We start from the raw sequence: 13,437 nt of genomic DNA, 5'->3' as shown, positions 1-13,437 counted from the left end.
CGCGCTGCCCTACCAGGCCCCGCCCCTCCACACCCGGGCCCCGCCCCCGCCCCCGCCCCTCAGACCAGCCGGCTCGCTCCGGCTCGCTCCAGTCCGGGGCGCCCCCCGCCCCGCCCCGCCCCCTTCGGCCGGGGTTCCCGAGACGTTGCACCGCGACCCCGCACCTTTGCGAACATGGCGCTACGAGCGGTGCGGAGCATGCGGTCTGCGGCCTGCAGCCTGCGCGCCGCCTCCGCGCCCGCCGCGCCCTGCCTGCCGCGGCCCTGGGGGCTGAGGGCGGGCGCCGTCCGGACGTTGCGCACGGGCTCCGCTCTGCTGTCTGGTAAGCGCGGGCGGGCACGTGGGGTGAGCCCGGACGCTTCGGGGGAATGGGCTGGGCGTCTCCGTCCCCACGTCAATGCTTACCTCGACTTTCCTGTGCTGACCACCCGGGTCTAGCGAGGTGACCACTGCCCACGCTTTCTACTGCTGGGATCTCCGGTTGCGTGGCCACTGCTGCCTCCCTAAGTGGCGTGGCCGACACCGCAGCCTTTGTCCTGCGGGCTGGGGAGCCAGGAGGAGGAAGCCTGGCACACACGCGCGACCGCTCGCTGCTGGAGAACCGGGCAAGCGTCGCTTGGCTCCTTCGCGATCTTAGGTTATCTTGCATATGTGTGTATCGTGGGCCCTAAAAGTGGAGACATAGTGGGCTTTAGTTTGCTATGTGGGCTATCACTGAGAACTCTGAAGTCAAATTAAAGCAAGAGCACTTAGTGAAATTAAAGCACGGGAGCTAGATTTTTACCAGCAAAAGCGAGCATATCTTTGAAGATTTGGCCATTTCCCAAAAACAGTGAGATAGTCTTTTGGACTCATACATTCTGCTCAAGTCTATTGAATCGTGGATGTGTTGGGACAGAAATGAGGCCTCACACGGACTTGAAACTGAAATAACCAGGAGCCCTGCCCACAAATATCTTGGTCATCTCTGATACTTTATATTTTAGCGCAATTATCGCTGCAGAAAACGTTTTCTTACTGCCTGCGCAAATGCTTGAGACACTAACTGCACCTCCAAGAACTGAGGCTTCTTACTTTAGGGTGAATAGGTCTGTGATGGCTCTTGTCTCATTGACTGTTTCAGAAACCTGTTTGGAACTGGAAGAATTGATAACATTTATTTATTCCACTCTGAAACATAAAGCTGCTACTCTCTCGTTGCTAATATATTCCTTTAGTTCTGTTTGTGACACATATCAATAATTACCGATTTGCATACAAGAGGAAAGCATATCTCAGATAAGAATTGAATTTAAAGTCTGTTTTTTTGGTTATTCACTGTTACATCTAGTTAAATATTGTCCAGAATATCAACACCCATGATCTGGTTGAACACCAAGGTTTTTAAAACCGATACCCAAGTTCCAATTTTGATTCTACCTCTTATTAGCTATGTGATCTGGGGCAGTCACTTAACTTCTGAGTCTCTTATTAGAAAAGTGGAAATGATAATGCCTACCACACAAAGTTGTTGGGAGGCTGAAATGAAATGAAATGTAACCTCTCTGTACAAGTAGCCTGACAAATAGTAAGTCCTTGGTAAATGTTACTTGTTATGAAATATTATAGGATCAAATAATAAAAAATAATTGGCCAATATTAATATAGGTTATCTGGCTAGGGAATTAGAAGGGACTTTTTTTTTGGGGAGGGGGGGGGAGTCTCCATGCTCAATGTGTGGCTTGAACTCGTGACCCTGAGATCAAGAGTCATGCTCTACTGACTGAGTCAGCAAGGCACCCCACATAGTGACTTTGAAAGGAAGAACATGCAAACACATAAATTACTGAAAACACGTCATTTTGAGGCCCAAAACGATGTTTTTAAATGCTCAGTAAGAAAGTAATTACCTAATTTGTCCACTTTTTCCCTTTTGGGCCAAGGGTTAAAGGAGAATTAAACTAACTCTGGTCTTTAGCCTCAACAGCTTGGTCTACTAAAATGTCTTAGGGACTTTTAAGTTAAGTGGACGTTCATGCATTTACCTTACTAATGCTGCCTCTCCTCTAAACCTGGGGTCGCTCAATTGCTAAACTGAGTGAGGGCAGCCTTACTCCTAAGATTATCTTTACAATTAGGCAAGATGGCAAGGCCCAAATCAAGACAGTTGTCTCAGAGAAGTCACATTTGTTGTCCAGCCCTTACTTTAAAAAGGTGTATTTGGATTTGAACTGCTCATAATTGGTATTGTAATCAGCCAGTTCTACAGCTGTAACCGGGAGAAGTGAGTGTTGTAGCCAAACACCTACGTAGATATTTTGTTCAAAATCTCCTTTACTTAATAAACTAAACTAAAAAGTTATTTTACTCCCTCAAGTTCTGAGTGCTGTTTGCCAAGCACGGTGTTTAGAACTGGGAATACAAGTGAAAGTGGGATACACCATGCTTTTGCTTGCTTTGTACTTAGTCTCCTTCCTGGGGAGAACTGACAAAGGGGCTGGATGCGTAGCTCCTCAGGTGCTCTGTGCTTGTATGGTCAGGACTCAGGGAGACTGGTGCAGCGTTGTGGGAGTAAGTTGGATGGCCCCCGAATCCAAGCTTGGAGGGCTAGAAAGGCTCCTGGCAGGAAGGAGGTTCTAAACTTGAAGTAGTCCGGAAAAAGCAGTGCCGGGAGAGAGTGGCAGGCAGAGCACCAAGTATGAACTTTACATGGAGAGATCAGATTGACCTGAAGCAGTTAACTACTTGAAGTGGAATGAAGCAAAGCAAGTTCCTTTGTGACAGATTCCGACTTCTTCCAGTGAAGAATATGAAATTGAAGTTTTTTCATGATTAGGGGAAAAAGAAAGTAGTAGTTACATTCTGCTGCATTTCAGAGCTGTGACATTAAAGCAATTTAAGCACAACTATCTTTTGGGTAAGGGGGAAGAGTGAACCAGCAAGGCTTACTCTAGAACAGTATTTGAGGTAGTGAACCATTTTCCCATTAGCTTCTGATGCATTATTTTTGGAAAAATGCTTGGCCTCAGAATATGATATATATATTTAAGAAGATAGCATATGCTTTAAAAAATTTTTGTTTCTTTAAATGACAGTAGCCACTTTCTTCAAGGACAAGGTTATTTCAATTAAAATGAAATCTTAAGAACTTAGTCAAGTTATATAATTTGATCCAAGTCGTTTTCATTCCTGTAAGATTCCCCTTTATAACCAAGTTGCAGTGAAGTCCTCTTAGGTCAACTCTACCCAAAGAGGCATTTTTTTTTTTTTTTTAGGTTAAGTCATTTATGAGCATTTATAAGTATTATAAGCATTTATGTTCCCTCACCCACATCCGTCTATAGAGGAACAGACTACATTCTGTAACACAGATCACTAATAGATAAGTATACTTTGAAATGTGCCCCAAAATAGTTTATATGTGTGATTTAGACTAATGTTGGAATAATCAAATCTCCAAAAGATGCACCAGGTGTTCACATCGAGCCACCGTCGTCTAAATGATCCTATTGTTGAGAAGATGTTCTGTCTTCACAAGATCTGGTTTTTCCTGGGCAGTGTACTGAAAGGCAGGGTCAGTAAGTCAAACACAAATACTGGGAAAGTCTTGCCTTTAGACAGCATTGATATGAAAAGTGCTTTTTAACAAGTGGTGCCACTGCTTTTCTGAAATACTGGTCTTCTGTTTTAGTGCGTAAATTCACAGACAAACATGAATGGATAACAACAGAAAATGGTATTGGAACAGTGGGAATCAGCAATTTTGCACAGGTACTGGATTGTCTTGAAATATTGAAAACAGTCTGCGCTTGCCTAATTTGGATTGTCTCTACCTTTAAAAATTGTTTATTCTGCCCCTTAGTATTTTGAGTTCTTTCAAGAGCATCAATCATAGGTGAAGCAAGTAAAAATGTAATTTAGTTAGGGCAGTATATAGTGTTTTAAGAGATTATTGAAAGGTTAACACTTAAAAGTAAACACACCTTATTCAGGAAAGAGATGTTTGTTCCATTTGGGGTCGTTAAGGAGAGAGTAAGAGCAAGTAAAAGGCTAGAGTGTTGACAGTGTTTTGTAGATCCTGTGGAGCACCCACGATCCATGATCCATGTGAATACACGCTCCAGAAGGAAAACCTAAATTGGCACAGATTGGACCAAGGCGGAACCCTTTATTTAGCCAATCTTTTTCTCTTAATCTCCCACTGATCCCTTGTTGAGAAATTATGCAGAAGAAAATGAGAAGGCAAATAACAGTATGAGTCCATGATTTTTCCACTGGGTCTGTGTGTAGGGTGGGGCTGAAAGGGGAAAGGGGGCACTGAGAATCAATGGCAGCTGTATCTTCACTGGCATTTCTGTGTACCTACTGAGGCCCGGTACAGCAGCGTGCTGTGTACAATACTGTACAAGTGTCGTCTTCCCCTCCTGGAGTTTATGAGGGGAATCTCCTACATGGAAGACAACGTACAAAGCATCGCAAGATGGATGGCATGAATAGTGCACGGTTGTAACTCACTGACCTGATGGGGAGCTCACTTCTTAACAAACAGAGTCAAGGTCTTCATGGAGTACAAGGCTTGAGGACTATGATTTGCAGATCAGTAGGTAGGATTTCAGCAAATACAGGAGGGGAGATGGCCTAAGCAAAACTGCAAAGGTGAAAAAGCAGCACAAGGTGTGTTTCTTCTCGGAGGAGCTCTAGTATATGGGGGGGGGGGGGGGGGGGGGGGGTGGAGGTTGTGACCGGAGTCACTGCTGCCTGTGGGCCAGTCTAACTGGTGGCCTGTTTTTTTGCAGGTCCTGAGCTAAAAACAGTTCTGCATTTTTAAAGTTGTGAGAAAAACCAAAGAATGCAGCCCCTCAAGTGTAAAATATGCCCTATCTGAATGATAGAGTATTGGTGTTTGGCTTGTTTCTATTCACTAGGAGGTTTAATTTGATTTCTTAAAGGTTATTGTTTTGTTTGTTTTAGGAAGCTTTGGGAGATGTTGTTTACTGTAGTCTGCCTGAAGTTGGGACAAAATTGAACAAGCAAGGTATTTTTCTCATCTTGGTATATGATTCATGCCTTAAGTTTTCTTTACCTTGAATAGTAACTTGTTTGCGCCTAGGGTCAGTTAGAGTGCTTTTTACTCAAGTAACAGAAAACTCATCTAAAAGTAGATTTAACAGTTGAGGTTTATTATATCTCCTTCAAGAGGTCTGGAGATAGGTGGATACAGGATTGGCTTATCGGCACAGTGAAGGTTCATCAAGGACATGACTTCTTTTCCTACTGTTTCTGCCTCTTTGTGTCAGAGGTCACAAAATGGCAGCAAAATCTTCAAGTATCACTCTCTCAAATGGCCAGATCCAAAAGTAGGATGAGAAGATAAAATCTGTTTTTCTTTAGAGGCAGTAAAGAATATCAGGAAAGAGTGGGCTCAGGAGTCAGAACCTCATTCTAAATCCTGACCCCACAATGTATCAGCTGTGTAATTTTGGTGAAATTAATTTGAGTCTCATCTTTAAGTTGGGATGATAATAATAATAATAGCTACCTCACAGTTGTTTAAAGATTAAGGTGAAATTAAGCATAATGTTTAACATAAGATGAGTGCTTGATAATGTTAGTAGAACCAGGTATATTATTCATGGGCTCTGTGACATACAGAAGACAGCCCTACAGAATTTAAGTATCTGTTTTTCTAAATATCTTTGACAGTATTGGCCATAAGTTTTTCTGCTGAAACTTTCCCCATTATTTATCTTGCTTGAACTTTTTCTGCTTCCTGGCTCTCAGTAGTCCTATCCCTCTTTTTGAAGGTCTTCGTAGGAACCTTTTCCGATATCATAATAAGACCCTTGTGATTGATAATCTTTGTCCATTTTTCTTCATTCTATACAGACAGCAGTTGTTATTTTCTTTTATGGTGTTTTATTTACTGTGATCCACTCTGCTGCTCTCAAGCAGGAGATCCTGTTTCCAAATATCTCTTCCCAGCAAGTGAGCAGCATGACCTTGCTTTCTGTGCTGAAAAAACTTCAATTAACATAAGTATCCCTAAACTAATGAATGCTCTCTTTAAACTTTCTGCTAAAGGTCCTTATAAAATTAATGCACAATTTACATACAGTGAAAACGCACGATGTATGTACAATTCCATGAGTTTTGACAAACACTTTATAAACCTTGCCCATTAAACCCCTTCTCAAGACAACCTCTTCTCTGATTTATCACCATAGATTAGTGTTGTCTATTTAACTTCATTCAAAAGGAACCACAGTTTATGTCTGGCTTCTTTTGTCCAGGATCATGATTTTGAGATTTATTTATATTGTGACCTACTGTTCATATTTTGTTGAATAGTGTACCATTGTGTAACACTTTAATCTTTCCCTTGTTGATGGATGTTTGTATTATTTCCAGTTTTTGGCTGTTAGAAATAAAGCTACTATAAACTTTTTGTATAAGTCTTTTTTGTAGATGTCTTCATTTCTCTTGGGTAAGTATATGTAGAAGTGGAATTTCTGGCTTACACGTAGTAAGTATATGTTTAACTTTGGGAAACTGGCAGTTTCTTATAAAGTGGTTGTACCATTTGACATTCTCACTAGCAGTATGAGAGTTTGTAGGCACTGCACATCTCACTGTGGTTTTAACTTATCTTTCCCTAATGACAAATTACTGTTGAACACCCTTCCACATGCTTTTTGCCACTCACGTTTTTTTGTTGTTGTTGTTTAGTCTCTAGTCAAGCCTTTATCAAATTTATTTGGGTTCTATATATTCTAGATTCAAATCCTTTTTCGGGGCTATTTTTTGTGAGTATTTTGTCATATTTTGTGATTTTGCCTTTTAATTTTCTTGTGTTTTTTTTTTAAAAGCTTTTAATTTTTAACAAGTGCAAGTTATAATATTTATATATAGAACATTGTATCTTCTCTAAGAAATCTTTGTCTGTTTCCATAGTTCCCATCTTATACACCCTAGTGCCATGGGGGTGCTGTGGGACATTTAAAATTTTTGACCTCTCTTGGACACCACACAACTGATAGCTCAATGGAATTAACAGTTCCAATATTAGATCTCACTGTGTTACCTTGGGTAATGTGTCTTTGAAGCAAATACTGCATGAAAATAAGCAAGGATCATCAAATAAGGCAGTGGTTGTGTTCAGGCTGATTCTGTGGTGGCGAACTTGTATAGCATGCAGCAGCCACATATCACTAAATAGTTGTAGTTAAAAATGAAAAGTAAGTTACTCAGATACTTAGGGCACTGGGAACCAAGAAAGTTTGAGCAACTCTGGCATGTATCAAGTTTGCAAAGGTACTCTCCGTGTGTTTTTTTTCTTGAAACTTCACAATAGTTTTTGCTTTCATTTTCAGGCCTTATTAAATTCACTGTTCTTATAGTTTTGTAGATTCCTTTGGATCTTCTATGTAAACAATGTAATCTGTAAATAGCTTTATTTCTTATTTTCAATCTTCATGCGTTTTATTTCTTTCCCTTGCCTTATTGCACTAGACCAAGCCCTCAGTGTAATGTTGAATAGAAGTGGTAAGGTAGACATCATTGCCTTGGCCTTGTTCCTAATCTTGGGAGAATGCATTGAAGACTGCATCATTAGGCATGATAGTTTGCTGTGGGGTTTCTGATGGATGCCCATTATTAGATGAGGAGGTTCCTTTCTATCTAGTTTGCTGAGAGTTTTTATCATTTATGGATGTTGAATTTTGTCAAATTTGTTTTATCCATCTATTCACGTGATCATAGGGGTTTCTCCTTTATTCTGTTAATGTGATTAATAAGATTTGTTATTTTAGAAAGAGGGAGCACGAAAGCAGGGGAGAGGGTCAGAGGGAGGGAGAGAGAATCTTAAGTGGGCTCCATGTTCAACCTGGACCCAGATGCAGGGCTTGATCTCAAGACCCTGAGTCAGAATCAGATGTTCAACTGACTAAGCCACTTTGGCACCCCAAGATTGATTTATTTTTAAGTGTTTAATTAGCCTTGCATTCCTGGTAGACATGATGCAAAAATTGTCTTTTAAAAATACACTACTGGATTTGATTTGCTAATTAATAATTTTCATATTAATATTCATGAGAGATACTGGTCTTTTATAATGGCTTTGTCAAATTTTGGAATTAGTTATATTGTTTGGACTAAGTTTGGAAATGTTCTCACCACCTATCTTTTTCTGAAAGAATTTGCAAGATTGGTATTATTCTTTAAATGATAGAATTAACCAGTGAACTGTGAGTCAGATGATTTCATTGTTGGAAGGTTTTTGACATGTAATGTAATTTCTTTAACAGGTATAAAGCTGTTCAGGGGCGTCTGAGTAGCTCAGTCAGTTAAGCTTCCACTTCAGCTCAGGTCATCATCTCATGGTGTGAGTGGGTGGCTAGTGGTTCGAGCCCCACATCGGGCTCTGTGCTGACAGCTCAGAGCCTGGATGAAGCCTGCTTCAGATTCTGTGACTCCCTCTCTCTCTGTCCCTCCCCCACTTGTGTCCTCTGTCTCTCTCTCTCAAAACAATAAACATTAAAAAAAAATAGATATAAGGCTATTCATATTTTCTACATCGTCTTACTTTGGTTTTATTATGTTTTGGGGGGAGTTTTTCCATTTCTTGTTGTGAAATTCAGTGTAAAAATGCTCATTTTTCATTTGTTATCCTTTTATTTCTGCAGGATCTACAGTTAAGAACCCCTGTTTTGTTCCTTCATATTTGTAGTGATTTGTGTTGTTTTTTTTCCCTTGATCATTCTTGGTAGCTATTTATCAACTGTATTAATCTTGAAAGAAGCAAATTTTCATGGTTAATTTTCTCTACAGTCCGTTTCATGCTCCTGTCTTTGTTTTCTTCCTTCAACTTAGATTTAATTTGCTCTAATTTTTCTGACTTCTTACTAAGTATTTTCTACCCATATGGTAAAATGCTGTCTCCCTTGTGGTGGATAGCAGCTAAAATAGAAGTTTAATTCTTCTGGCCTCAGCTGGGACACTTGGGAGTCTGCCTGGTGCATGCATGGCTGAGGGATAGTTCATAGACCTGGGCAGAGTTTATACACAGGATTTTTGGTGCTCCCTTTTAGTTTCTCTCTTTTGGATTTCCCACCTCGCTTTCCAGTAGCTGTGGTGGCCTCAAACACTTGTCTTCTGGTTCCTTAACGCCAATTAAGACTGAGATTTTCTTTCAGAATTTTGGCTGCCCCACATAGCACAGATTGGTGCCTCTCTTCAGGCTAAAAGCCATTGGAAAAAAATCACTATTCCTTCTTTCAAGTGTTGTCTACTTTCCATAAATTAACTGCTTTTGTTCGTGTTTTTCTAGTATCTTTAGAACCCAGGTCATTTGTTTTAAGATGTTCTTTGTAAATGAAACCCAAAGATATTAATTAATTTCCAGCGCTATTTTAGCTATAACCCACAAATATGGGCATGTTGTATCCTTATCATTCACTTTAGATCACTTGATGTTGTCCCACACGACTGAGGCTGTTTTTTCAGTGCTTTAAAAATTTATCAAAAGACTGAAATAACCAATCTAATTGGTTAATTTCAGATGCTCTTTCTTCACATTCCCTGACCCTTCTGTTATTGCCATCCAGTGAATTTTATTTTAGATATTATACTTTCCAGTTCTAGAATGTTCATTTAAATTCCATTTCTTTATAGGTATTCCCTCATGATGAACATAAGATGAACTTTTAAAAGATCTGAACATGTTTATAACATAACATATTTATAATAGCTACTTTTAGGCTCTCTGCTTATTCCAGTGTGTGGGTCTATGGGTCATTTTGGGATCTGTTGACATTTTCTCTTCATCATGGCTCTCTTCTTTTAAGGATCTCAACCCTCAATTTCCAGCCACCTTGGCAGGCCCACATTCTGTCCTCTGATCCCTCAAGCAATTAAGACTGGTTTTCTGTTTGTGTTCTAGTTACACTGTGCACTTTGAGGCAACGCTGTCGGCACAAATTATGCAAATCAAGATCACACCCAGTTTGGGCCCCCTTTAAGGACTGACTTCTCTTTTAGTCGCTCTACAGAGCCTTCATATCATTGTTTTTTTATGTTTTGTCCAGAGTTTATAATTGTTATGTGCAGGAAGGCTGGTCTGATAAGATACTTCACCATTATTGGAATCTCCTAAAATTTTCATTTTCAGAGCTACAGTAAATTGAAAGAAAATTTTTACTGAAGTTATTAAATACATTGGTATTCAGATACATCACCATTTGTTGTCACTCTAAAACAGATAGATCCACTTTACTGAGGATATTTATACCCTTCTCACAGGTGACAGGACTATGACAAAAATCTGTGGTTTTATTTTGTTCTAGAGAGAGAGCTGGGGAGAGGGGTAGAGGGAGAGAGAGAATCTTAAGCAGGCTCCACACTCAGCGTGGAGCCCAATGCGGGGCTCAATGCTACCCTGGGATCATGACTTGGGCCAGAATCAATAGACCCTCAACCAGCTGAGCCGCCTAGGCACCCCTATGGTTTTATTTTTAATTAAAGATATTTAGAATGTTTTATCATGCCTGTATTAAAGGTGACTACTCCATATTTTATATGTTCAGGTTACTGACTTGTGATATTTGATATTTTCTTTAATTTTCTCAATTTAGAGGAGTTTGGTGCTTTGGAAAGTGTGAAAGCTGCTAGTGAACTCTATTCTCCTCTATCAGGAGAAGTAACTGAAATTAATGAAGCTCTTGCAGAAAATCCAGGACTTGTCAACAAATCTTGTTATGAAGATGGTAAGTTGTTGCTAGAACTTTTTCAAAGGATTATTGCTACAGTTAACATTTAACCTAGATTTATAAAGCAAGCTTCAGCTGATTTTAACTTCATCTTTTTGCACTTTTGGATAGTAAATAGGGATGTTTTGCTTTAAAAAAGGGAAAGACAGATTAGCTCAGTATTGAAGCTTATGTTTAAGATCTCTGTCATTGAAAACACTGCCTTATTTTGGAGTTCTTGGTGTCACCGTTGGGACTCTTTATTTTCCTCTTCAGACACGAAGTACCCAGTCACCCTGTGTGGTGTGGGTGGCGGCAGAGGAACACCCACTGTGCCAGGTGCCAGTTTTCTCATACGCTCATCTTCCCAATAACCTGGGGAAGTATGGGGGGCAGCAATTTTCTCCATTTTGTACCTGAATTGAGGCTCCAAAGGTTTTATCTATTAAGGTCGCACAGCTAATAAATGGCAAAACCAGGATTAGCTTGCAGTTCTCTGTTGCCTGTCACCTGCCCCTCCAACTCAGCTACTGCTTTCTGATGCCATTCACCTCAGCAGTTACAGTGTTTCTTCTGTGAGAGAAAGCTGTCCCTGGTCTGCGTATCTGGATCCTTCAATGTTAGTTGTTGATGGTTATGACAACTTAAAGTTTTTGTTTTTCGCTTTTCATTTAAAAAATGTTAATTCCGGTACTGTTAATATATCGTGTTATATATTACTTTCATGTGTACAATATAGCGATTCAGCAATTCTATACATTACTCAGTGCTCATCATGATAAATGTACTCCTTAATGCCCGGCTCCTAGTTCACCCATTCCCCCACCTACCTCCCCTCTGCTAACCATCAGTTCTCTATAGTTAAGAGGCTGTTTCTTGGTTTGCCTCTGTGTTTTTCCTTTGTTTGGTTGGTTTTTTTCTTAAATTCCATGCTAATGAAGTCATACGGTATTTGTCTTTCTCTGACTTATTTCAGTTAGCATTATACTCTCTATCTCCATCCATGTTGTTGCAAATGGCAATATTTTTTTTTTTTTTTTTTTACAGCTGAGTAATAATCCATTGTATATATACCACAAGTTTGTCTGTTCATCTATCAGTGGACACTTGGGCTGCCTCCATAATTGGCTATTGTAAATAATGCCGCAGGAAACCTAGGGGAGTGCGTGTATGCTTTCAAATTCGTGTTTTCGTATTTGGATAAATACCCAGTAGTGTGATTACTGAATCATAGGGTGGTTCTGTTTTTAATTTTTTGAGGAACCTCCATAGTGTATTCCACAGTGGCTGCATGAGTTCGCATTCCCACCAGCAGTGCATGAGGGTTTCTTTTTCTCCATATCCTTGCCAACACTTGCTGTTCCTTGTGTTTTTGATTTTGTGTTTTTGATTTTAGCCGTTCTGACAGGTGTGAAGTTGAGTCCTTAATCCATTATGGTGGAAACTATTCCAGCTTTAATTCTTTTCAGTTGTGATATGCAAAGATATTAACTGAATTGTTAAGGCTAAAATATAACTCTCCTTGAACAAATAATGAGTGATTTATGTCAAGAATACTAAATTTTGAGGCACTCAGAAATTTTTACATTTTGAACACATTTGACTTTGACACTTTAAAAAGATAGTTTGGAATATGATAACTGTTTTTTGGTTGCAGGTTGGCTGATCAAGATAACACTCAGTAATCCTTCAGAACTGGATGAATTGATGAGTGAAGAAGCATATGAGAAATACATAAAATCTATTGAGGAGTAAAAATGGAACCCCTAAATAAACTAGTATGAAACAACTTAATCTAGCATAGTTGTCTTAAATTAATGGTGCACAGAGGATTTAAAATGGCAACTCTTAGCAATACCAGTGCAAAAAGAAACTACTTGCAACAATGTTAATGAAAGAAAACACCCCTTAACTTTCTAACGATTGCCTATAAACACAATATGTATATTTTTTGCAACACCCTATGATTTTTAGGCTAGGCTCCAGTTATACTATTCAGAATCCTGAAATTAGCTGTGGTTAGAAATTAGTTATAAAAACTATGTAATTCCAGGATAACAATGTCATCTTAAACCTTTGGGAATTTTCACTTGCTTACATCTATACCTGGATTGGGGTCAAAATACTTAAATGATCTGTCCATTGGAAATAAATGGCAGTGGAGAAAGGTCTGTTAGTTGTATAGTGTCAGATAAAGAACAATATTATCTTAATTTTGTAATATACTGTGCTTGCTGGTGCTATTTTTATATGGTGAAGCAACAGCCTTGAAGGAAGATAGTTTAATAAAACATTCAACTTCATTAATCATGTATTTTGTTTTGTTGTTACTATTTCATTTACTGACTCTGCTAATATTTGTGAAAATGCTAATTTTAACTTATGGAAATTTATTTAAGGAATTTATTATTTATTTTTTATATGTATCTTTTTTTTTTTTTAAGCTTATTCATGTATTTTGAGAGAGTGTGTGAGTGTGCATGTAAGCAGGGGAGGGTCAGAGAGAGGAGGACAGAGAATGCTGGCAGGCTCTGTCCTGTCAGCACAGAGCCCAACATGGGGCTGGAACCCACAAACTGAGAGATCAAGATGCTTAACTGAGCTACCCAGGTGCCCCTTGTAAAGGAAATATAGGGGCACCTGGGTGGCTCATTCTGTTGGGGGTCCAATTTCAGCTCAGAGCGTGATCCCACTGTTTGTGAGTTGGAGTCTCACA

The 13,437-nt window shown here is 39.5% G+C and overlaps 1 protein-coding gene and 1 long non-coding RNA gene across 4 annotated transcripts in view; one reads left to right on the top strand and one right to left on the bottom strand.

The window, feature by feature from the left end:
- Positions 1–13,437, bottom strand: part of LOC132690102 (uncharacterized) — an 80,127-nt gene that overhangs the window by 61,921 nt on the left and 4,769 nt on the right. For all 3 annotated transcript variants that reach the window (XR_009615243.3, XR_009615245.3, XR_013552549.1), the window contains exon 2: positions 406–667. This is a non-coding gene — a long non-coding RNA (uncharacterized LOC132690102). The remainder of the gene's footprint in view (positions 1–405; positions 668–13,437) is intronic.
- Positions 39–12,515, top strand: GCSH (glycine cleavage system protein H). Its single transcript, XM_060650070.2, has 5 exons — positions 39–322; positions 3,671–3,750; positions 4,951–5,014; positions 10,608–10,739; positions 12,379–12,515. Exons 1-5 carry the CDS (start codon positions 175–177, stop codon positions 12,474–12,476), a joined length of 522 nt encoding a protein of 173 aa, XP_060506053.1. The 5' UTR covers positions 39–174; the 3' UTR covers positions 12,477–12,515.

This window comes from Panthera onca, chromosome E2, assembly GCF_046562875.1.
Source record: "Panthera onca isolate mPanOnc1 chromosome E2, mPanOnc1 haplotype 2, whole genome shotgun sequence".
Taxonomy (NCBI): domain Eukaryota; kingdom Metazoa; phylum Chordata; class Mammalia; order Carnivora; family Felidae; genus Panthera; species Panthera onca.
Note: the sequence above shows the minus strand (reverse complement) of the source record. Positions and strands in the feature narration are given on the sequence as shown.

Excerpts from the sequence above, each read along its gene's own strand:
- GCSH (XM_060650070.2), top strand. The coding sequence starts at position 175 with ATGGCGCTACGAGCGGTGCGGAGCATGCGGTCTGCGGCCTGCAGCCTG. Across the intron at positions 3,751-4,950 it reads GAATCAGCAATTTTGCACAG|GAAGCTTTGGGAGATGTTGT; the intron begins GTACTGGATTGT and ends TGTTTGTTTTAG. Across the intron at positions 5,015-10,607 it reads GACAAAATTGAACAAGCAAG|AGGAGTTTGGTGCTTTGGAA; the intron begins GTATTTTTCTCA and ends TTCTCAATTTAG.